Source organism: Leptinotarsa decemlineata, unplaced genomic scaffold (genome assembly GCF_025532065.1).
Source record: "Leptinotarsa decemlineata unplaced genomic scaffold, Ldec_3_MD MMD2_tig00026340_RagTag_RagTag, whole genome shotgun sequence".
In the NCBI taxonomy this organism is placed as follows: Eukaryota; Metazoa; Arthropoda; class Insecta; order Coleoptera; family Chrysomelidae; genus Leptinotarsa; species Leptinotarsa decemlineata.
In genome coordinates this window covers 1,599,213-1,623,949 of record NW_027412694.1, presented here as the reverse complement: position 1 = coordinate 1,623,949, position 24,737 = coordinate 1,599,213, and the positions used below count along the sequence as shown (strand labels likewise).

At 34.1% G+C, this 24,737-nt stretch overlaps 1 protein-coding gene and 1 long non-coding RNA gene across 4 annotated transcripts in view; one reads left to right on the top strand and one right to left on the bottom strand.

The window, feature by feature from the left end:
- Positions 1-995: 995 nt before the first annotated feature.
- The window catches only part of LOC111503637 (facilitated trehalose transporter Tret1), a 65,852-nt gene continuing 42,110 nt past the window's right edge, over positions 996-24,737 (bottom strand). For all 3 annotated transcript variants that reach the window (XM_023157991.2, XM_023157990.2, XM_023157989.2), the window contains exons 3-5: positions 11,353-11,488; positions 6,610-6,795; positions 996-2,228 (exon numbers count right to left, since the gene is read on the bottom strand). In XM_023157991.2, coding sequence (XP_023013759.1) covers positions 1,132-2,228; positions 6,610-6,795; positions 11,353-11,488 — 1,419 coding nt within the window. In that variant the 3' untranslated portion in view covers positions 996-1,131. The remainder of the gene's footprint in view (positions 2,229-6,609; positions 6,796-11,352; positions 11,489-24,737) is intronic.
- Positions 2,707-4,065, top strand: LOC141485876 (uncharacterized). Its single transcript, XR_012467503.1, has 2 exons — positions 2,707-3,548; positions 3,651-4,065. It is a non-coding gene; the product is annotated as an uncharacterized lncRNA (long non-coding RNA).

The window sequence follows — 24,737 nt, the reverse complement described above, 5'->3', positions numbered from 1 at the left end:
ATACAAGAGATATCCTCTCGATCGAAGATGCGAACATCACTTGTCACCTCGATAGTGGGCTATGCCCACTGTACGTTTAAAATTCATTTCTTTAGATTCAAACCAACAACGGTTCATATCATAAATACGTGATAGACTGTAGCTGCTCATCGTTTTGAGGTTCAACCCAGTAAACCTCGAACTTTACTGTTTGAGAACACTTTCATTTGGAAAACTGCATTTATATTGAATAAACTTCTTGAAAATGTTTGTCGAAATGGATTCAATCTCCAGCAATTCGAATCCAATGTAAATCACTACTTCCGCACAGAAACCGCCCCAAGTGCACCTTGAGGTTTTTCCTATAGTGCTTGTGTTTCATTCTTGAAAAAAATATCAACGACATAAAATGGCAGGTCTTAACGTCAACGTTCATAGGCTTTTTACGTTCCCTTTGAGTAATGAAAGGTATGATGTCTACAAATTTCGTAGATGAGTTCATTGAGAAGAAGCTTCGTGAATCTTCGACTTTTCGAAAATACATGAGTCAAAGTTCATTGTCATGTTAAATGTATTGTATTTTACCAGCAATTTTTAAAAAAATTTCTACTCTGAATCACTGATATGTTTCGGAAAATTAAACTGTATTCTGTTATATATGAAACCAGAGTTTCAGAGTTGGGAATCAGTTTTGTCCATCTGATGAAACCATCAACTTGGTTCGTGAAATGCTCGTTGAGAAGAGTATTGTATTTCTGGTGGTTGGGAAAAGTACTTGTTTGGGATTTATTCTTTGTCATAGATTCCAGTTTATCCTTTATTACTGAATATGAATATCATCTGGGTTTCTTAGGAGTACTCTTCATGATATTTTCAGTGAATGAATGAAATTTTCCTCGTCGATAATTATTAAAGGATCACTGATATAAATTTAGTAGAAGCTTTCGAACGAAATCATTTTGATAAATGAACAGAATTATGTTATAAAAAATACAATATGATGAAAATAATACACATTTTTCAACAAAATATTCTTTATTTCAACAAAATAAATTACTTGTTCTATGAGAACTACTTTTCACGAAAACAGACAAAACTGATGTTTTCTTCAAAAATAGGAATCACAATTGCCACAAAATTTTCTAGTGAACACTAACTTTCCACTTTCACTTCAGCTATTACTTTATCTGAACTTTCAGACCTGTCATCAAATCCCCTATTATCCATCCCTGTCATTTCCCTTCTTTCATTTCTAAAATAAGCTTCAATATCTTCCAGAGTTTTGTTATGAGTTTCAATAAGAACGAATTTACAATATATTGCTGATATTATAGAAGCTGCAACAAAAACCATCAAGGTTCCACTGAAATGCAAAGCCGTATTCATATTATTGTAAATTTTCACACAAATAAAAATGAATATTTGAGCTATACAAATAACTACACCCATCATTATTGGTCTCACTTGAATTGAGAACATTTCTCCTACCATGACCCATGGTACTGGGAGCATCCCAATCATACTGAAGGCCACGTTCAACATGATTCCTATTAGTGGAAGATAACTGAGAATTTTAGTTTGATCAGAGTTCACTTCGTAATATTTGACATAAATAGCTACTATCAGCATAGTCACAGCCATTCCAATACTTGACATTGTACATAATATTTTTCTTCCCGATTTATTTATCAAATACGCTAGTATAACCGACATTGAGAAACGAATAGCGCCAACAATAATCGACGCCACATATTCATTAATATCTACAGAGCTCTCTTTGAAAAAATTTACTGCATAAAATAACAAAGTGTAGATTCCAGAGAACTCTTGCAGAAAAAATAATCCAACTAGGATCAGAAAAGGTTTAACATTCTGAGGGCCAAAGTACATTTCTCTGAAACTGATGGTTTTACTCCTATTCAATTTTTCATTTTCATGGAACCTGTCAACTTCTTGTTGCGCCAAAGCGTTATTTCGTCTGAACCATAAAAGAACGTCAAATCCTTCGGTAACTCTATTTTGCTTCAACAGATAGGCAGGACTCTCCGGAATGAATTCTATGGCAATGACTGAGAAAATACCAAAAGCTATACTGATGTAAGCAACTTTAGCCCAATCCATGTAATAGCCTAAAGTATATGTAAGGACGATGCCGAAAGAGGTGCATATTGGTCCCAGTGCCTGCATGAAACCTCTTGACTCTGGTGTTGAAATCTCTCCCACATAGGTGTAACACGCTGTGGACATTCCTGAAACAAAAAAATATATTTAATTTTCTTCTGTTAGTGATTTAGAAATCTACAAGAGAATATAAATTTGAATGAAAATGTGAATTGAATGAATACAAAAATGAGCAAATAGAAGTATGAAATGCAAAAAGTGTGTAAGAAAAAATATAGAATGTGGAAATATATACAAATACGCCTGAGAAAGCCATTGTATTGTTAAATACGTGCTGCAGTTTTGTAAGTTGTTCAGTAAAAATCTCACAATGAAGTTATCAATACTCCGACCCGTTACTTGATGAGAATCAGTAACACTATACATGATGATAATTATGAAATATTCAGAATGGATTTTATTTACGACGCGTTTCGATACACGGTAGCTTCATCAGCTAGACTAGTGCGCAAAGCGCTCCGTTCAACGGAACGCATCTCAAATTTGATTTATTGTGAAAATCTTTAATTATTATCTTAGAAAATTTTTTGCCAAAAAAATTATCCTATCAAATTTGTCTATTTCTAGTCATGTGTGTCGAAATAACCAATGAAACCATCATTACACTGATAACTACCCATGGATAATTTTCACGGGTAGTTATCACTTATGTCATGACATTGCTAAGCAACCAACACAATAAAGTTGTTTGACATTTCAGTAATTCAATTTATTTCGAAAATGTCACTTCCTCGCTTTGGTGTTCAAAATGATGCGGCAATTGACAAAATCATTGAAGAAAATACACCAAAAAATACTGTCAATAGTAAAAAATACACTTGGAAAATATTTATGGAGTTTTGTGACGCCAGAAAATATGAATTGGATGGAAATCGTACTCTCGAAGAGCTTGCATTAATACTCAAGGATTGGGCGATTAATATGAGAAAAAAGGATAGCACAGAGTTTAAGGAGGCTACTGTTAAAACCGTATGGAATATAACAAGCAAATTATTACAAGAAAAGTATTACAAGGAGTATAATATCATGCTAGACCCCTTTAAAAGTGTTGCATTCAAACAATCGCGGAATGCACGCGACGCAGCACGAAGAAATTTACAAACAGATCCCACTAAACGCAAAACAAGCTCAGTATCATTAACTTCAAATGAAATGAGTGAAATTATAAACTTTTGGGATGAAAATACCCCTATAGGACTCCTACGCAAATTTTATCACATAGCAGCGGTGGAATTGGCTTGGAGAGGTGGTGAAGGTGCTGCTTGCTTAGTTGATTATTTTCATATCGAAAAGGACAACAATGGATCTCCAACTAATAGGATAGAATATAATCCAATTTTCAGTAAAACCTGCCAAGGGGGTTCAAAGAACTGCACCTCTAGCAAATGGTTAGTTCAAAATAGTGATAACAATGCTTGTCCTGTCAGATTATTCATTAAATTATTATCAAAACGAGGCACAAATATCAAGACAAATAGACTATTTTTAAGGTCAAATCGTCACTGGAAGACAGGAAGCGATAACTGGTATGACAATATGCCTCTGGGTAGAAATATAATCAACGGATGGACGAAATCTTCTGCTGAAGCAATTGGCTTGGATACGAAACAGAGGAAAATAACCAATCATTCTAATAGAGCAACTGCAGTCAGTCAACTAGCTAAGAGTGGAGTTCAAGAACAGCAATTGTTGAAAATTACTGGGCACAATAATGGAAATTCCATAAAACCTTATTTGAATATTGATCAGGAACATCATAACCAAATAATCAATAGTATGCGTGGAAACACCTATGCAGTAACCGAGGCAAATACAGCAAGATCAACGGAATATCATTATACGAATTGTTCTTTTAATAACTGTGTGTTCAATAAATAATTTTGTTCGAATTGCAAAAAATTTTTTCACCGAATATCCCTCGAACATTGATAAATAACTCATAATTTTATCACAACTTCCTCAAGCACGTTATTTTAGGTAACATCCCTCCGCCTTCGGCGTCGGGATGTTACCAAATAACGTGCTTTCGAAAACTGTGATAAAATTATTTCGTTAGTTATCAATGTCCTTGGGATATTATAGCTGATAATCACATTGAAGTGTAACTTGAATTAAATAAAAAAAGTTGTGATGACGAGAAAATGTTATTGTAAGTTATGAAAAACAATGAACAGAATGAAAAAAACTTGCAAAATTCAGTTATCGTAAAGATGAAATACAACAAAATACAATATGAAATCACAAAAAAATCATGAACGGAGGTTCTTTCTGTTCATTGATATTCTGCTGTCATTATTATTCTGGTAAGAATTTTTTGAAAGGAGAAAATTTGAAAAACTGATGCATCCGAAAATCGTTTGGAAATGATAATGAAAAATGATGAAACCGTAAAGGAAATAGAGATCACTCATTCAAGTTTTCCGAAGGAACAATTTGTTCAGGTTAATCTCGACTGACATTCACTATAGGTTAATGGAGTGACACCTATTAGAAAACAACTATTCCTCTGGATAATACCACGAAGGGCATTGGATTATATTCAACAGGTGTCAGTGCAGGAATCTTCACGGAAGTATTTTCTACATATTGTGTCGGCAATACAACTGCTGAAGCCGATTTTCAATTACTGAAACGGACCCACGTCCAGATCAGTTTTGAGCTAGTTGACCTCTCGTCAGTGCAAGGTAGTAGTAGTAGTAGTAGTAGTAGTATCATCAATCTGAAGTTGACGATATTCCATGATTAGAAATCGAGTACCTTCCAGAATATCATTTCTCTAACCAAGCTGAAGCGAAAGGCAGACAACAAATTTGTCATCGCTCCATTTCGTGAAAAAGGTACTAATCTACCGCATATCCAAAATTTGACCCATTTCTTGTATAAGGAAAGAAACCTTCGCATATATTCAGTGGTCATACTTGAAGACTGGCTGTAAATCAAATTACTTTAAAGAATATTTTGTTCAGGCCAATTTCGAATTACCTACACTGTAGGTTAACGAACTGACACCTAACAGAAAACAATAATTCCCTTAGCTAGTTCCACGAAGGGCGTTGGATTTTATTCAATAGGTGTCAGTGCAGAAATCGTCACAGAAGTATTCCCTGCATGTGCTGTTGGCGATACAACTGGTGGAATCGATTTCAAATCGCTGGGCACACTTTCAAACCGGTTTCGGGCTATTTGGCCTCTCGTCAGTGCAAGGTAGTGGCCAATATCAACCTAAAATTGATGATATTCGATAATTGGAAATCAAATTCCTTACAGAGTATCATTCCTCTAACCAAGCTGAAGCGAATAGCAATAAACAAATCTGTCATCGCTTCATCTGGTAAACAAGGCACAAACCAACCGCATATCCGAAATTCGCTATAACATATATTCAGTTGGCGTATTTGAATACTGGCTGTGAGTTAAATTAACTGAAAGAACAATTTGTTCAGGCCAGTCTGGACTACACTGTAGGTGTGTGCCCGTTCCTATAATCGAAAATGGATTTCAGCATATGCAGGAAATACTTCTGTGAAGGTTTCTGTAATATCATCTGTTAGATGAAATCTAAGGCCCTTCGGGTTATCAGTCAGGGAAACAGTTGTTTTCTGATAGGTGTCAGTCCATAAATCTACATTGTAGGAAAGTCGAGACTGGCCTGAACAAATTGCTCTTTCAGTTAATTTGGTTTACAGCCAGCCTTCAAGTATGCCCACTGAATATATATGAAGATTTCTCCACATATTCATTCCTCAAGTAAGTTCATCATCAGGTTCTGGGAAATGTCATATATCCCAGAATATTTCTTCATACAATTTGAAATCAAAAGCAGTGAAACTTTCCATTCGCTTTGTGTGAATTCGGACAGAGTGGATGTAATTAGGTCGAAATGAATTCAATTGAAACTGTAGAGGATGTTGAACTAAAAAAAAAACACAGGAGAGCAACTAACTATTTCAAGGTGCCAAAGTCGACAACCATTGGCAAAGTTAAAGAAAATCATGTGGAAAAAAGTGGAGGGCAAACTATGTTGACTAGTGAAGAGAAAACAGACGTGAGTTTGGGAATACTAACTGCTACTGAGTAGGGTTTTCCATTATTAAAATTAGATATCACAATCACTTTCTGAAGCTACCTTGATATATGTGAAAAAACCATATCCAAACGGAGCACTCCTTTCAAATACTAGAATTGCAACATTATTTTCGACGTGCGATTCATTATACAAATTCTGCGTGATTAGGCTAGTTCACCTCATGATGAAACCAACTTGGTTGGTGAAACGTGCGTCGAGATGAGTGTTGTAGTTATGATGCTTCAGAACAGTGCTTGATGAATAGGTTCTCTTTTGTTTTCTTTTCTCAATAAGAATATATATGATTGCTTATTACAAAAATTTTCAGTTGCAGTGAAGACCTATCTCTATCTAAGAAATAATTTGGGTTTTGAACGAATTACCTGCTGCTACTCCAGTAATCAATCTACCAGCATACAACCAGTTGATGTTTTGGGCCAAACCAAGACAAATCCATCCCAGTACAAACGGAAGACTCGATATTTGAATTGATCTTCGCCTTCCGAAGTATTCTGCCAGTACGCCCGACAGTATTGAGCCAACCGGATTCGTTATTGTTCCCAAACTAGCTGCAAGATAAAAATCGTATAGGACAGAGAATTTTGCAATAGGTTCCGTACACTATGAGCTAGATATCAATCAGCTACACAATAAAGATGGAAAATAAGTGGAAGCATTTATATGCATTCCTTCCAGTAATTCAGATGGAATGTAAAAAATAACATAGCAAAACATATATAATCCCAAAATGTATTGATCATGAAAATGATATTGAATAACTTATATATATATATATATATATATATATATATATATATATATATATATATATATATATATATATATGTATATATATACCGGGTGTCCCACATTTTATGTGACAGGCAATATCTGGTTTGTTGAAGGATACACAAAAATGTTTCATACAAAAGTTTCAGGAGTTCATGAGAGCTATATTTTGATATAATTTTTAAATATACAGGGTGTTTGGTGTAGGTGCTACAGACCAAAATTCCATTTTTTAAAATAGAACGCCCTGTATATCATTACATATTCAGATGCTACGTTAAATTCTGATATCATTTCATGTTTGGTTTTTGAAATTCGGTTACGGCGTTGTTGAGTTATTGCGTAAAATGTAAAGTCTTGAGAACGACTATTATTTTTTAAAATATCTCATACAATTATTCTCTCTGCATCAGATCACATGAAAACTAGTCAAAATTGAGCGGTGATAAATCTGGAGAACGAGCCGGCCACCGAATTGGACCCTTATTACCAATCCATCTATTTGGGTACGTTCCATCCAGATATTCAGTAACAACCTATGAATTGTGAGGAGGAGCACCATCTTGTTGCCACCAAATTCCTTGTCGTTCTGCTATAGGAATATCTTCCATCAACTGGATCAAATCATTTTCTAGAAAATGTAAATATCGCAATCCATTGAGATTTTCATTGAAAAAGTAAGGTCCTATGATGCGGCCATTGAACAATCCACACCATACATTAATACACCAAGTAGTTTGAAAATTACTTTCGCGGACCCAGTGGGGATTTTCTTGAGACCAATAGTGACTGTTATGTCGATTCACAACTCCATTATTGTGGAATCGCGATTCATCGCTCCACAAAATTTGACTGAATATGTTAGGACTTTCATGTAATATTACCTGAATACAAGCAATGAATTCAAGTCGTCGTTCAAAGTCCGTGGGTTTCAAACCTTGTACCAACTGAATTTTGAATGGGTGGTATTTATTTTCTTTCAGAATTCTCTGTACATTAGATTTACTCACACCGACTTCTTCTGCAAGAGTACGGATAGAAACATGTGGATGAATAATAATATAAGCCAACACATGACGATGCTTTATAGTAGAAGGAAATGACCCAGTTCGCAATTTTTCTACAACTCTCGAAAAAGTCATTCGTGACGGAATGGGTCTGTCTGGAAAACGTTCTTGGTATAGACGTTGTGCTTGACGGCAGTTTTTCTGACATTCCCCAAAAATTAATAACATATCAATGCAATCACTTGGACTAAACGGGAAAGGCATACTGGAGTTTTCGCACAAAGAACACAGTTACTGTTTTGGAAAGAATCACTGAATCGAACTGACAAGTAGATACAATTCAACAACATTTGTTACTATGGCATCAACAAGCATAAGCTACTTGATGAAATTGTGCAATATAAAGCAATTCACCCTCAAGTTAGTCACATTCTCAAGAATTTCAATATTATATTCAACTGATATCGATATCGTATCGTAGAGGTGAGAATAATGGTTTGTATTCAGTAGTAGTCTAGTTCACTTTAATAAAAGATATAGACTGGATTCGTGTACGAGTAAATAAGTTTTTTTGAAACTTTATATTTAAGGAAAAGTGCAATAACTCAACAACGCCGTAACCGAATTCCAAAAACCAAACATGAAATGATATCAGAATTCAACGTAGCATCTGAATATGTAATGATATACAGGGCGTTCTATTTTAAAAAATGGAATTTTGGTCTGTAGCACCTGACACCAAACACCCTGTATATTTGAAAATTATATCAAAATATAGCTCTCATGAACTCCTAAAACTTTTATATGAAATATTTTTCTGTATCTCCTTCAACAAACCAGATATTGCCTGTCACATAAAATGTGGGACACCCGGTATATATATATATATATATATATATATATATATATATATATATATATATATATATATATATATATATATATATATATATATATATATATTAGATGAGGCGCGTCGAATTCAAGTGGATAATGTAACATTGGAAAATGAAAATTGACTGATTCATTTGAGGTTCACTATTGGTTTGCAAAACTGTTATTGATAGAATATGTGAATACTCGAAAAAAGTTTTAAGAACATTCAATGAATTCCATTCGAAAGAATGAAATCAATGTTAGTTCCTGTGATTTGCATTATTGAATTCCTGAGAATTTCTTGAATGAGGAATTCTTTTGGCATAATTTTCATGGTTATGTACCTACAAACAATGATGAAGAATCCCTATGAGGCTCTGAAAGCCCAGTTAGCAAGACTTTTACTCCACATTTCCCAAATGATGGGGTTTTCAAAAAGTTTAGCCTGCTGTGTTCGAATTTGAAATGTAATTCACTTCGTTTTTCTGCCAAACATGGCTTTCGGATGAATCAAAGCGGGCTATCTAAATTGAATATCATAGAAATATCAAGCATCAAAATGAATCAATTGCAGTTGGTGAAATTGTTTGTCCTGATGTTATCATTCCCAGTTCACACATAATATAGCATTTTTAAAATCAACTCATGTTTGATGACTGTTATCTCAAGATAAATGAAAAAATAATGAAAATGTGTTTTGTTCGCAGTATCTTTCGCAAAGCAAATTGTTAAGTCTGGACAGAGAATATGCATATGTTTATCTCAGAAATTTACAAATAATGAGTGAAAATCAATTTGGTTTTAAGATTATGATGTAACCACATGATAAGCTGCGAAATATTTTTCCTAGAATTGAGTGATTTTTCAATTCTGTGTTTTGTTCGCAGTATATTTTGCATATCAAATTGTTAAGTATGTCTGGACTTATGTTTTGTCGAATATTATCAGATAATTTCAGAAATTTTCAAATAATGTATAGAGATACAAGTTAGTTTTCAAATAATGGTGTTACCACATGATTACATGTGTTTTGAGGTTTTTTTCAATTCTGCACCATAGACAGATTTTGTTTGATTCGTAAAAGCTAAAACCAATAAAATCATCCCCAGATGTCATACATTTTTTCATACAAGTATATTGATAGGTTGAAATAGTGACATCGAAATCTTTTTCTTTCTTTGAGTGACAAAAATTGCTTCATATTGAACATTCAAGTCACACAAATCAATTATATTCATTTCAGTATCAATGAATAATTATATACGGATCAAGATACGTCGCTGCATAATTTGAATATTGGGTGTTTATGATGTATTAATATAAAATATACTTTTCTTCCTCGAATTTCATTTGTACCGTGAAATAATATATTGGAAACGCATCGATTAGTGGCAGCCAGAAAAGCCCACCAAAAAGTAGACTAAAACTTCTGCTTTCATTCACCAGAACTGCAACACTGTTCTTGATGTGCGTTTCACCAATCATCTAACTGAATATGTCACTTCACCTCCTGAAAACGCTAACTCGCTTGATGAATCACACAGCGAGAAGAGTGTTGCAGTTTTCTGGTGTTTGAAAGCGATACTTGTTTTGAAAACTAACGGGCAATTTGGATAGGTGAGATAATATGATATATTCAAACTTTCCTGCAGGAACCGGTGTATTGGAAATATTTTGATGAATGACGATTCCATGAATTGGTCTATGAGGAATAAAATGTATCCGAGAGAGTGTAGTAGATACATAAAATTTAAAAAATGAAATGTAGATCATATGAGTTCTGATTTTGAATGGAAAGTAACTGTTATATCAAATATAATTTCAGAAACCACTCAACATTCAACAATCGAAATAATTTGTTCCTCATATCTATGAAATAATATAACTGATTTTTTTAGGTAGTTCACCGACATTTGACCGGAAGTTTCTCTTTGTGTTATGTGAAATTGAATTAAATAATAAATAGTGAGAGGGACCTTGACAATTCGCATATCCAGTCCCATGTATAATGGTCGCACTGAACCACCTTGTAACAATTATCGCAATTTATTTCCGATATCAGTTAGGTTCATTTTGGAAGTACCTTCTATCTTTAATTACACACGCACCAGACGCCTGTGCTCTCAATCAATATCTGATGAAGAAGGTGTTTGATATAATTCACAAGGTACCGACATACGTATGATTACTAAACAAATGAGAATACTACAGTAGAATTCCTGTTCAATTGTTATTTATTTATAAACTGAACGATTCGATTACTTTGAAAAGCAATTTGTTCATTCTATGGAATGGAATAAATGCATTTTATCAATAATTATTTATCTTTAAGATAATTTTGAATATTGGACCACTTGTTGATACCTTCGGAAACATATTGTTTGCTGAATAATGATGTGATGATGTGGAAAAAAAAATCAAAAATTTTAACTTCATTCAGAGTTTACAACTTACCTATCCAAGATGTTTCATCTTCAGTCAAATTTCGGTATTTTTCACTGACCTTGAGTTGGGGAAGAAGTATTGCGCTATAACTTTGACAAATGCCTATCGATATTGATACCGAATGTGCACATATAACTGCTATCACCTGTAAACAAACAGTTCATGAGAGAGGGTCACTAGTTTGTTACAATATAACAAAAAATTCAAATATGCGTCCATGACTACTAGGAGAGATTGCCATTATTATTCAAGAAGGGAGGACATCTGTGTTATCTGTCAGTTTATAGATTGTTGATTGTTTTATAAGATGCTAAAGTATCCATGGTACTTGGACTTAGAAGCATTGCGCGCGTATATGGTATTTCGATTTATGTCCATGGAATAACTAGAAAAACTTTAGAGAAGATTGAGAAATCTAAGCAATAAAAAGGACCCTCGGAATCTTTATGTGGGCTCCATTCAGAAAATGGAAAAAAAATATTATCGTGCCAATGAGTGGTTTCCCAATAACGAACGATGACACAAGGAATATTATCGTTTTTGTGAAAAATTTTATAATCGATCAGGGCAGGAAATGGATATGAAGAAGTATCCACAGCCAATTTTACGAAAAAAAGACAAACAATAACATTTATCGAACGTTTGTAATTTTTTGCCGCCAGCCTGTATTATCAAAGATGAAAGTAAGAAACCAGAGTACGAAGATGGAATTCCTCCCGGATCGGTTGATTTTATTTTGGTGGAATCAGTCTATATAGCTTATGTGATATTTTATGAATGAAATTCAGTTTCAATTCCAACCTATGCAAACGAAAATGATAGCAATAACTTGTCATCACCCAGTCACCTGTGACATTTGTATCGTACTGTTTTTAAACCATTGAAAACTTATTCACTGGCTGTATATGAAACAGGTCATCGCATTACTAGGCTGCAATTTGGTATGCTACTGATCAAGCTTGTGGAGAAGTGGCTTCATTAGAGGCGAATGAGTGCATACTGCGTCAGGACGGCACAGGACGGAAACATGTCGAGACGGGAACTTGACGTGCAGCTAATTCGTGCATTATCTATCAACCAGGATATGAAGAAAGCAATCATTACAGAGAACCAAGGTATTACTATTTCGTTTATATTGGCACCCAAAAATTCACAAGTCGAATGTTTCACTAAGGCCGATTGTCAGTGTCGTCGGGTCTCCGACGAATGAGATCGTACTTATCGGGTTTGCTACATCTACTAAAAAGATTCGTGATTCAAAATTAAATCATCATGACATTTTGGTGAGTTTCGATGTCGTATCTCTATTCACAATGGTTCAGTTCAGTGAAAAATTACAACTCATCAGCGGATCCTTTCCTCCAGACATCATTTGAACATTGCTAAACATCAACAGTGGGATGGAAAATTGCATGTGCAGGAATAAAGAATTCCAATGGGAAGAGCACCAAGTTCCAACTTCTATATGGAACAGTTCGATCGACGATTCGCCGGATCGACTCTCCTGCTGGTTACGATATATGATAATTTCGTGGTTCAGTTACGGAAAGAAGGAATAGGCAACATTTCGGGAATATTCAAATTCTTGGAACCCCGAAATCCAGTTTACGATGGAGATTAAAGAGGAAGTCAGAATCGATTTTCTGGAGTACTCCAATCATCATTTGCGACAGAAAAAACTCCAGTAGGGATGAAAAGATATATCTGCCAACCATAAGTGCTACAAGAAGAAATTTGTCATGTAAAGAATTCGTTTCTGGGTAACAGATATGGAGAGACCAATATCAACCGAGCTGCAAGACCCATACAGAAAGACTCCATAGGAACACTGGAGCAAACTGCCAATGGATCAACCTTTATGCCCTATCTGAGTGGTATGACGGTTTGAATGGAACAATCACGAAAAACATTGAGTTAGGGTCATTTTGAAGTCCACAAGAACGATAAAGTATAGTCTCAGGTCACAAAAAGACCCCAGAGATCCTCGAGTGACCCAGTAGTTACCTTAACACAGAAAAGTTGTGGTTCATTCTACGTCGGAACCAAGAAACGAAGCGTTGAAATGCGTTTGACTGAGCATGAAAGAAGTTGCTGTCAAGTATAGCTTCAAGCACTGAAAGGTGAATAACGTTGACTTCTATATCCGAAATGAGCTGTGAATTCAGTGTCAGATTTTCGAGAGGTTCAATCGATTGTTTGTTTTCTGTTTCTTTATTTCGGCATAGCATGGCTCCTGGTGAAAGAGATATATTGAAAATAATACACCAATGGAGATTAAATGGCGGAATCTCGTCTGTTTCGAGTATGGGAAGAGTTAATATATTTGGTCGAGAATTGAAAGCTTCAACTTTCGCTATTCCAAGAGTTTTGATTTTGATATTTGCATACGAACTGCTGTTTCTACATCCGTTGGCTGATGTTTCAGAAAATAGTTCTTTTAAAAAAAAAAACTGTTCACCTGTGAACAAAGCATCAACTGGAAACAGCTACATTGATATGTGTCAAAAAAATGTAGTTGTTTGCAACTGTGGCGTTATTCACAAGTGAGTTTTTTCAGATTTCAAAAAAGGAAAGGGATATTTTCCTAAACATCAACCATCTGAAGATACTCATACATAGAAATCTGATACATTCCATTGATTATTCAATGGACGATATTACGCAATACCTTTATAGGGATAACTTTTCTGTTGGAAATAATCCAACGCCCTTCGTGGTATTAGCCAGTATGCACACTGAATACATATAGGCGTGTTCTTTGAAATTTTCGATTACACGTCCGTTTCTGACTTACAGGTGGGTTAAATTTTTGTTGGAACGCCCTGTATATGAAGGTTTCTGTCCTCATACGAGGACAGAAACCTTCAGGTTGATGATGGCCACTACCTTGCACTGACGAGAGGCCAAATACCCCGAAACCGGTCTGCAAGTGTGTCCGTTCCTATAATTGAAAATCGATTCCAGCAGTTGTATCGCCAATAGTATATGCAGGAAACACTTCCAAAAGGATTGTTACACTGACATCTATTGGATATTATCCAATGCCCTTCGTGAAATGAGCCAGGGAATACTTGCTTTCTGATAGGTGTCAGTTCATTAATCTACAGAGTAGGTTAGTCGCGACAGGCTTGAACAAATTTTTCTGTTAGTTCATTTGAGAACTATTCAAGTTTGCCATTTATCACAGTTCAGCAGATTATCTTAACATTGAATTACACGAAAAAAAATCCTTTCGAAACAACATTATTCATATGAACTATTCAGTATGTAGTGAAAATATTCGTTATGGAATGCTACATAACGTAATATATAAGAGTACTGATATAAAATATCACTTACATAAAACATCATCATCCACAATGGCGTATTTTGAAGTTTCGGAAAAAAATATCATCAGCACCGTTTTCGTTAACAGTACAAGACGAGGCCCTCATTCCTCTTTTCATATTATGACTTTATGCCAGCAAATCATTACTTGAAATTGAAAAGAAAATATTTTGAAAGATATCAAATTTTTGAAAAAAAAAATTTAGGCCGTCCACTTCTCTTTTATTGAACAAAACATGTAAGGAGCTTTTGAGTGAAGAACATAACTACAACAGAAACTCTTCATAAAGATATGAAAAGCATATACAGAAGCTTCTTTCAAATATAAACTGGAAGAAATTACCCTTTCTAAAGAATGACTTACCTAGGTCACTGAATCACAAAAAAAAACACTTTTTTCAATTCAGTTTGCAATTGAAAAAAACTTCTGTGTACACTTCTACATATCTTCATGTAGTTATTTCTTTCCTTCGTTTCTTAGAAAATTTTTCACATTTCTGTTCAATAGTGATGGAGAAGTGGACAGCTAAAATTGTTTTTTTCTCAAAAAAATTATTCTCCCTGGAAAATATCCTCTTCTGAATTCAGAATGGTATTGTTATTCTCAACGTTTCTTTAGAATAAGTAATTATGATTATGATCCAACTGATGTTGGGTGGACAACAAAAAAATATCATAATTGAGTAAAAACTGCCAAAAACCTGAATATACTCTGCTCAAAACGTTATAGCATCAGCTTCAAAGAACGATAAAACCCGCAGATGGGTACTTGATAGAGATTGAAATGAATCATTTTCAGATCATTTACAAACAAAGGCGCATCATATTCATCTAGAAAAAATATGAATTATTAACTTCAATACCTGTTGAGAATGTATCTGCGAAATTGCCATTTCTTATATATCATAAAATAATTCACAATTCAGTTAATTACCTCCGAAAATATACACAGTGAAATTAAATAGCAGATGAGTTCACTTATAAAAGTTCAACCATTGAAAAAGAATGCTCCAATGATTCTTGTAAACGCTAACTACTTCAAATCAATCTGCATTCATTTTCTAGAAATTTTAGAAATCATCTTTTTCAAATGAATTAAATTGAAATTGAAGTTGTTTCTGAACGCATAAGAAGATTTCTTGTTTGAAGTACTCATTGACGCGCCGAATTTTCTAGTTTATTTCACCACATCATATTTCTGATAAAACATTTAAGTCAACAAAAGTATCCTCTCAGAAACTACTACATCGATGACACTCTTCATTTCTGCAATGAATAAACAAGTAATAATTCAATATTCATCTAATACAGGTTTACTTCATGTCAAGATCAAGGTACATCCGCCGACAGAACATGTTCAAATGTGGTGTTGCATAACCTCAGATTATTTCAAATGATCCTCGCATTTTGTTTTGTTTATGTCGTGCGGTGTTATTCGCGATAATGATAATAAAGGAGAAAGTAAATTGCTTTGATGTGAGAAAGATTTCGCACTAGTAAATTGTTCGGGATTCACGTTTCATAACAGTACATATTCATCCTTAATCTATTTTTTATCTCTTTAATAACAAATTTTCACGGGGATTCTTCAACATATACAGTGCGAACGTAAATAGTGTCTCCCATTTAACTTTTCAACCAGGCAAGATATCAAACTGGGACAAAATTTGTATGTTGCGTATCTCTACGCTAGCTTGGATGAATGCGCCGTTGGACAACATTATACAGCTTCTCCGAACTTCCTTTTGAACCAGTGTTTCTCTCTGTGGATGATATCAGCTTGGCGCCACTTGATGTTATGGATGGATCCAAACATGCTCTGACATTCCTGATTTGCTGGTTTGTCCTCGCGAGGAAAGAGGAAAGAGCATATATGTGAAAGCACTCGAATAACCTAAAAATAGTCATTTTTCGCAGGAATAGTCCAGTCTTCACGTGAAAACGATTGTGGATACTAACAATCGAAACGTCGTGAAATAATTCGGTTTGAAATCTTTTTTAATTTTTTGCATCTCAGTCTCATTTTTTTTTCTTTGGTCATTTTCATTTTGAATCTGAATTCTTTCATTCTCTTCATTGTATTTTTTTTTTCACGATTTATTGCTTAATATAATTGAAATTTTAGCTACTCATTCTAATTTTCTTTCATAGATTTCGAATCAAAGTAAATTATATCAGACAATGGAAGTCCGAACTGATGAAATGAACCAAAGTATTTCACAAAAAGTATTTCTTTTCTGAATCTGATCTAGGATCTTTCTGTGGTCAACTATGTAAATATGAATCCACACCGTGTTACCATAGTAACAGTGACTATTGTGTTAGCTCGACTGCTGTCATTTATACAAAATATATTACTGATATATTTCGAGTCCAGCCCCTATAATTTATGCATTCCATGCATTGTATTTTTTTTCTTACCTATCAATCAAAACAATTATTATTATTATTTTGTACATTGAATAATTTTTATCCTGTTGATTCGGATATAAATCATTTTATGGCAAAATATAACAACTTAATCCACTCCAACTTTGAAAACTCACCCTGTATTCCAGATTCATTTCTGAAATGTATGGAAAGTTTCTCATTGCTGAATTTTTTTTTCGAATTATATGCGATTCAGAAAATTTTCTGTGTAAATCACAAAATTTCACAAGGGAAATGACATAGGTATTTCACGAACTTTGTTGTGCAAGTGACTCGATCGAGAAACATTTTTCTCAACTATACAACTGATTGAACATTTTCTCAGGTTTCAGAAACACAGCCAGATTTTAACTCCAAAAACCATAGCTTTGAATTCCTTCACTGAAGTTCGGGTCGGAACTGTTATAAAAGACCGTGTTAGGAATCGTATATTTAAAGATAAGACCTCGTTAATCCTTAGCTCGCACAAGTTCCGATTTCTTCGAGTCGTCGTTCATAGGGCGGCGACATATTTCAAACAGATTTTTTTCAAACGTGACTTTTTCAGTGTCAGATGAACGTGAAGTTTATACAAAGATTCGAAGATATATGGGGGGACCTTTTCTGAACACACTAACACTATAATGATATAAACATCAATTCACTATGTAATAACAACAAACTCTTTATTTGCGATGTTAATTATTGAATTTCGAGAAAATAAAAATCCATTGGGAGCCGATGTGGAACAAAACTGTTATCAAGTCTCTTGATGAATTGTACAAACAGAGAGTATACCACTTTTACACATATACGTTTCATAATTTCGAACCGCTGAATACACTTTCTACATCAAAGAAGGAAATTTATTGCTCTGCCAAGAATTTGTGTATTCTGCCAATTTGATCTCAACCACAAACCATTGTCCTAGGTAAAACACGATTTCAACAGGATATCAATAACTCTAACGATGAGTTAATATCTATTGGAATTTTCACTTGATGAGTATACCCTGTGTTCAAGATGAGAAAGGCCAGTATAATGACATATTTATATTATTTACTAATAAGAATACTCAAGGGAATATGTTATTAAACGCGAAACCCAAAAGGGATAAGTGAAAAAATCGGGCATATATACCGGGTGTCCCACATTTTATGTGACAGGCAATATCTGGTTTGTTGAAGGAGATACACAAAAATGTTTCATAGAAAAGTTTTAGGAGTTCATGAGAGCTATATTTTCATATAATTTTTAAATAAACAGGGTGTTTGGTGTAGGTGCTACAGACCAAAATTCCATTTTTCAAAATAGAACGCCCTATATATCATTACATATTCAGATGCTACGTTAAATTCTGATATCATTTCATCTTTGGTTTTTGAAATTCCGTTACGGCGTTGTTAAGTTATTGCTTAAAATGTAAAGTCTTGAGAACGACTATTATTTTTGAAAATATCTCATACAATTATTCCCTCTGCATCAGATCACATGAAAATTAGTCAAAATTTTGGGTGTTCGAAGTAATAGTTTCAAGTTTGAGTTGTGGAATTCAGTCAGGAATCATTTTGAATATGAAACAATTGCGAAATTGAAAGAAGTGTATTCGAAAACAAATCTTTAATTAATAACAATGTGAAAAATATAACTTGATAAATCATTTCATGAGAATGGTAGGTACCTAGAAATAAGTCATAAAAATTGTTCAAAGTGATGCCCATTAAATATTATGCAGGCTTCGAAACGTCGAATCACTTCTCTCGTACAAGTCGCTCTTATAATATCAGGCGTAATATCACTGCACGTTAGTCGAATTTTCATTTTCAGATCATCCACATTCAAAGGGGGAGTAGTGAAAACAATATCTTTTAAATAAGCCCATAGGAAAAAATCAAGCGGTGATAAATCTGGGGAACGAGCCGGCCACCGAATTGGACCCTTATTACCAATCCATCTATTTGGGTACGTTCTATCCAGATATTCAGTAACAACCTGTGAATTGTGAGGAGGAGCACCATCTTGTTGCCACCAAATTCCTTGTCGTTCTGCTATGGGAATATCTTCCATCAACTGGATCAAATCATTTTCTAGAAAATGTAAATATCGCAATCCATTGAGATTTTCATTGAAAAAGTAAGGTCCTATGATGCGGCCATTGAACAATCCACACCATACATTAATACCCCAAGTAGTTTGAAAATTACTTTCGCGGACCCAGTGGGGATTTTCTTGAGACCAATAGTGACTGTTATGTCGATTCACAACTCCATTATTGTGGAATCGCGATTCATCGCTCCACAAAATTTGACTGAATATGTTAGGACTTTCATGTTATATTACCTGAATACAAGCAATGAATTCAAGTCGTCGTTCAAAGTCCGTGGGTTTCAAACCTTGTACCAACTGAATTTTGAATGAGTGGTATTTATTTTCTTTCAGAATTCTCTGTACATTAGATTTACTAACACCGACTTCTTCTGCAAGAGTACGGATAGAAACATGTGGATGAATAATAATATAAGCCAACAGAGTGATCTCTAAATCTTCAGTTCTAACAGATCTCTTATGATGACGATGCTTTATAGTAGAAGGAAATGACCCAGTTCGCAATTTTTCTACAACTCTCGAAAAAGTCATTCGTGACGGAATGGGTCTGTCTGGAAAACGTTCTTGGTATAGACGTTGTGCTTGACGGCAGTTTTTCTGACATTCCCCAAAAATTAATAACATATCAATGCAATCACTTGGACTAAACGCGAAAGGCATACTGGAGTTTTCGCAAAAAGAACACAGTTACTGTTTTGCAAAGAATCACTGAATCGAACTGACAAGTAGATACAATTCAACAACATTTGTTACTACGGCATCAACAAGCATAAGCTACTTGATGAAATTGTACAATATAAAGCAATTCACCCTCAAGTTAGTCACATTCTCAAGAATTTCAATATTATATTCAACTGATATCGATATCGTATCGTAGAGGTGAGAATAATGGTTTGTATTCAGTAGTAGTCTAGTTCAATTCAATAAAAGATATAGACTGGATTCGTGTACGAGTAAATAAGTTTTTTTGAAACTTTATATTTAAGGAAAAGTGCAATAACTCAACAACGCCGTAACCGAATTCCAAAAACCAAACATGAAATGATATCAGAATTCAACGTAGCATCTGAATATGTAATGATATACAGGGCGTTCTATTTTAAAAAATGGAATTTTGGTCTGTAGCACCTACACCAAACACCCTGTATATTTAAAAATTATATCAAAATATAGCTCTCATGAACCCCTATAACTTTTGTATGAAACATTTTTGTGTATCTCCTTCAACAAACCAGATATTGCCTGTCACATAAAATGTGGGACACCCGGTAGACTAGAATGTGGTGACTGTCCAGCAGCTTATGCCGGCCAAACAGGCAGGAATTTCAACATGAGATACCTTGAGCATGTATTATTGTGAAAAGCCGTTATATATCGACATCTACAAGAAGCAAGCCACACAATAATGAAGAAAGGGAGATGAATTTGTTGGATGTACTGGAAATAAATAAATTGTACAACTGGAACTATTCAGCTCACCAGTTTTGAATTTGTGACTTTAGACATCTAGTTTAGGATCCATTCAATATTTGGTTATCGCTTTTTGGACAATTAAATGTATTCATAAGATTATATTCATAGAAGTAAATGTTACAAAACTCATCTTTTTTAAACATTTCAAACGGAAGTGGCCGCCATTAATTTAGAATACAGTGTATTCTAAATGAGCCATTACCTACCTGCTGTCACGTAATGATTACATTTCATAAGCTCGGACTTCCATTGAATACAATGATATAAATTGATTTGAAATCCCTGAAAGAATCTGTAAGAAATTTGAAAAGATTAGCTGGGAAATAATAATAATTATATAATATAATAATAATTATATTGAGCAAAAAAAAAAAGAAATTAAAATGAAATAAAATGCAAGCAACAATCAACAACCTCCGAGATCTGACTATTCATAGGTCATTCGAGTGCTTTCACCTATACCCTCTTCCCCCTTTTTTTGAATTTTAATCACGTGTTAATAGTTCAACTTTTCATTTTTTGGTTGTTTTTTCTATTTTATTCCATTGTGATTTCAATTTTTTTCGCTTAGTATAATTGTTATTTTTCAGCTGTTATTTTTACAGATTCCTTCAGGTATTTCAGATAAAATTATATCATATTGAACATTGGAAGTCCGAACTGATGAAATTCACCACGAAACATTGTCACAATCACCCTCAAACAAACGTAATGATTAGTTCAACATGGAGGGAGTGAAAAAACAATTTTTTGGGACGTTATAGTATATTGAGAAGCATTTCGAGAGATATTTAACAGTTATCGACAATTATTTGAGAAAAATTTTAGAAAAAAATCGCTTGTTGTGTTCTATGGATTTTATTTTTTGAATTCATCCATGAGAGTTAATAATGAGGGATGAATTCTGGTTACTGTGGTGGTCAGAAAAGGATAATTGTTTTTTCAATTCAGCGCCAAGGATAATATTGATCAAAATCAACAGAAGGATCAGTGCTGTTCACCATAATGCCTTTATAGTTTGATAGTATTCAAATCATTGTTTTCCACAGCACTGTATTTAGAGAAAACGTAGCATTCGAAGACTCCACGGTTACCATATTGGTCGCTTCTTCAATTTTTTTTGTAAGGAATAACAGAAAGTTGAATTCATTGAACTCAATCCTCATCTTCAGGAGATTCGCGTCACACAATTATCGAAATACTCCGAAAATATTTCTGAATGTGTGGGAATGTTAGAAACAAAATCTTCAATATTGTAAGGACGCATGCTGTTATTAGTTCGAACATTCAACTGAGTAGTCTTTCACAACTTGAATTTGTTTATGTACCTACTCACTAGTAGTAAGTGAGTACCTAAACAAATTAAAATTTCCAAAAGAGATTATTCACAAAACTACTGCACAAAATTACAAGGACTTTAAAAAACGACACCTTATTCGACTCAATATATGCTGTTTCATAATTTTGAGGAGATTCTTACCTTTGCTTGGTGGGTTGAAGGTATAGAAAAAGACTAACCACAACTATGAATAAGAGATATGATGGAATTGGTCGATATTTGATAAAAATCTATAACTAACGTTTTAAAAAAACACTTCATTGTGAGATTATCACTAAAGAGTTGGTCGGTAGCCAAGCGGTTCGGCGTGGGTGATTTGTTCACTCACTCGAATTGACTGGTGTTGGTTGGTGGTTCAAGCCTTAGTCTGAACGATCGATCTTTACTTGCTATCGTCCAACCCGTGTTGAGAATCACACGTTGAAAGGTAAGACCTCGTTAATCCTTGGCTCGCACAAGTTTCGACTTCTGAGGGTTGACGTTCGGAGGGGTGCGACAGCTGGTTAACGGAAAAACAGATTTTAAACCGATTTTTTTTAAACAAGAACTCAACACGTATTTTGCCATACACGCTCGGGACACGCCCGAAGAAGCTACTGCATGGCGAAACGCGTGTTGCGGTTTTGTAAAACGGTTCATAGAAAATGCCTCAATGAAGTGTTTTTTTGAATACGTGAGATATCAGAATTATATGTTTCAAGCTTTCACTTCTTCATTTCTATACAGTGAGAAACTTCTCAAGTAAGAAAAAAGCAATCAAGTTCAAAATAAACTATATACAACGATGGGTATATCATACATAGAAGTTGAATTCAGATACAAACTGGAAAAAACCCCTCTGAAAACACATACATTGAATTATACGTAACTTTCTTTTTCTTATTCAGTTTGTACTCCAAACATTCGTTATGGATCTGAATGAGATATCATTCATGGAAAGGCTACACAAAAGCTTCTGTGTATGCTATAAATATCTTTCAGAAGAATTTCAATTGTAGTTATTTTTTTTCTTCTCTTTTTGAAAGTGTTCTACAATATTTTCATAATGGAGAAGTGTGAAGCCAAAAAGTTTTCTCTGAAATCATTTTATTGACGGAACCTCAATATCATTTTGTGAAGATTAGAATCAAATTTTCAAATGCGTAATTGCTTTCAATATGATTCAAATTTGCTTTTCATTGGCCAAATATCAGATCATTAAAAATACTAAATGCATCATTTGCATACGTAATTTCACTAAAGTTTAATTGCTTTCTGGAACAGGTAGTAACTTAAGTATAATTATTTTACGTCGATTATTTTGTTCGCTCATTTAAAAATGAATAGCACTTCGAACTTCTACAATTTGATATTCAAATATTCTGAGGGATTTCCTGATTAGTTACATCATAGATGAGAACGAAAGTGCAAATTACAATTTGAATCACTTTCAATATGTAAACAGAAGCAATCGATACAAATGAGTGATACTAAGTAAGGTAGTAAGATTCAAAGTTGTGAACGTTACAAATGTCAGTGACATTCACCTTCAATTCAATATAGAAATAACGAAATGAAAGTCAGGTTTCACGACGTATGGTGATTGATATTATAGTTTTCAGTACAATATGCATACAAGTTACAGTATACTAGTTGAAGTAATATTGAATATGAAGAAATAAAATAAGTAAAAACAAATCTTTATGTTGAACGGTTTTATTGGAAAAAAGATAATAATGATGTAGATAATGTACTGGAAACTAAAAATTAATTCGGAAGGTCCTAGGTAGCAGTCATCACATCACATCTCCTCAGCAATCTACGGTATTGATCACATAAAAAATAATTGAATCGTTGGGCGTAGTAACCTGAGTAAACGATTTTATCATTTTTTTATCTGATCAATACCGTAGCTCGCTGAGGAGACCATTCCTGCTACCTAGGACCTTCCAAATCATTATCTACATCATTATTATCTTTATTTTCCAATGAAACCGTTTAACATGAAAACATTCTTTACCGTTTTCAGCAGTTACTACCACATAGTACATCCATCAATTTATTTTTTACTTACATCCATCAATTTATTTTTTACATACATCCATCAATTTATTTTTTACTTATTATGTTTTCGAATTTTTAGTTTACAATTTTGTTACTCAATTCCTCTCATTCTGTTCACTTCATTTAGTACCACAGGTAATATGTAATCCGCCACTTAGTAGCTGCGGCCATCTGGAAATTGCATCTTTTTCAAAGTGTACCACTATTCTACTGGTCAAGTCTTGTCATTTGATACCCATATCAAGGTTGTTGTGATAAAATATGTAATCAGCCATTTTATAGCTCTGGCGATCTTAAATTTGCATATTTTTTTAAATGTACTTTTATTCCACTAGGCAGCTCCAGCATTTGATACCCATATTGATGTAGTTGAGAAAAATTCATAAAAAAAAACAAAATCTTGGTAACAACTATCTGTTCCATCCAGTAACGGTTGAAACTTTTGGTGTTTATGCCCCGGAGTCTCAATTATTCGTTCATGAACTCAAAAGGAGAATAGGCCAAGCAACGCAAGATCACCGTTCCACCTCTTTTTTGATAGAATTAATTAGTATTGAAATTCAACGTGGTAATGCTGCTTTGGTTCTTGGAAATATTTCTCCTTCACATAATTTTGATGAGATCATGCATTGCCCTAATTTCAGTACGGAACTAAAATCTATTCGAAACAAGCCTAGATATGTGGATATTAATCAGT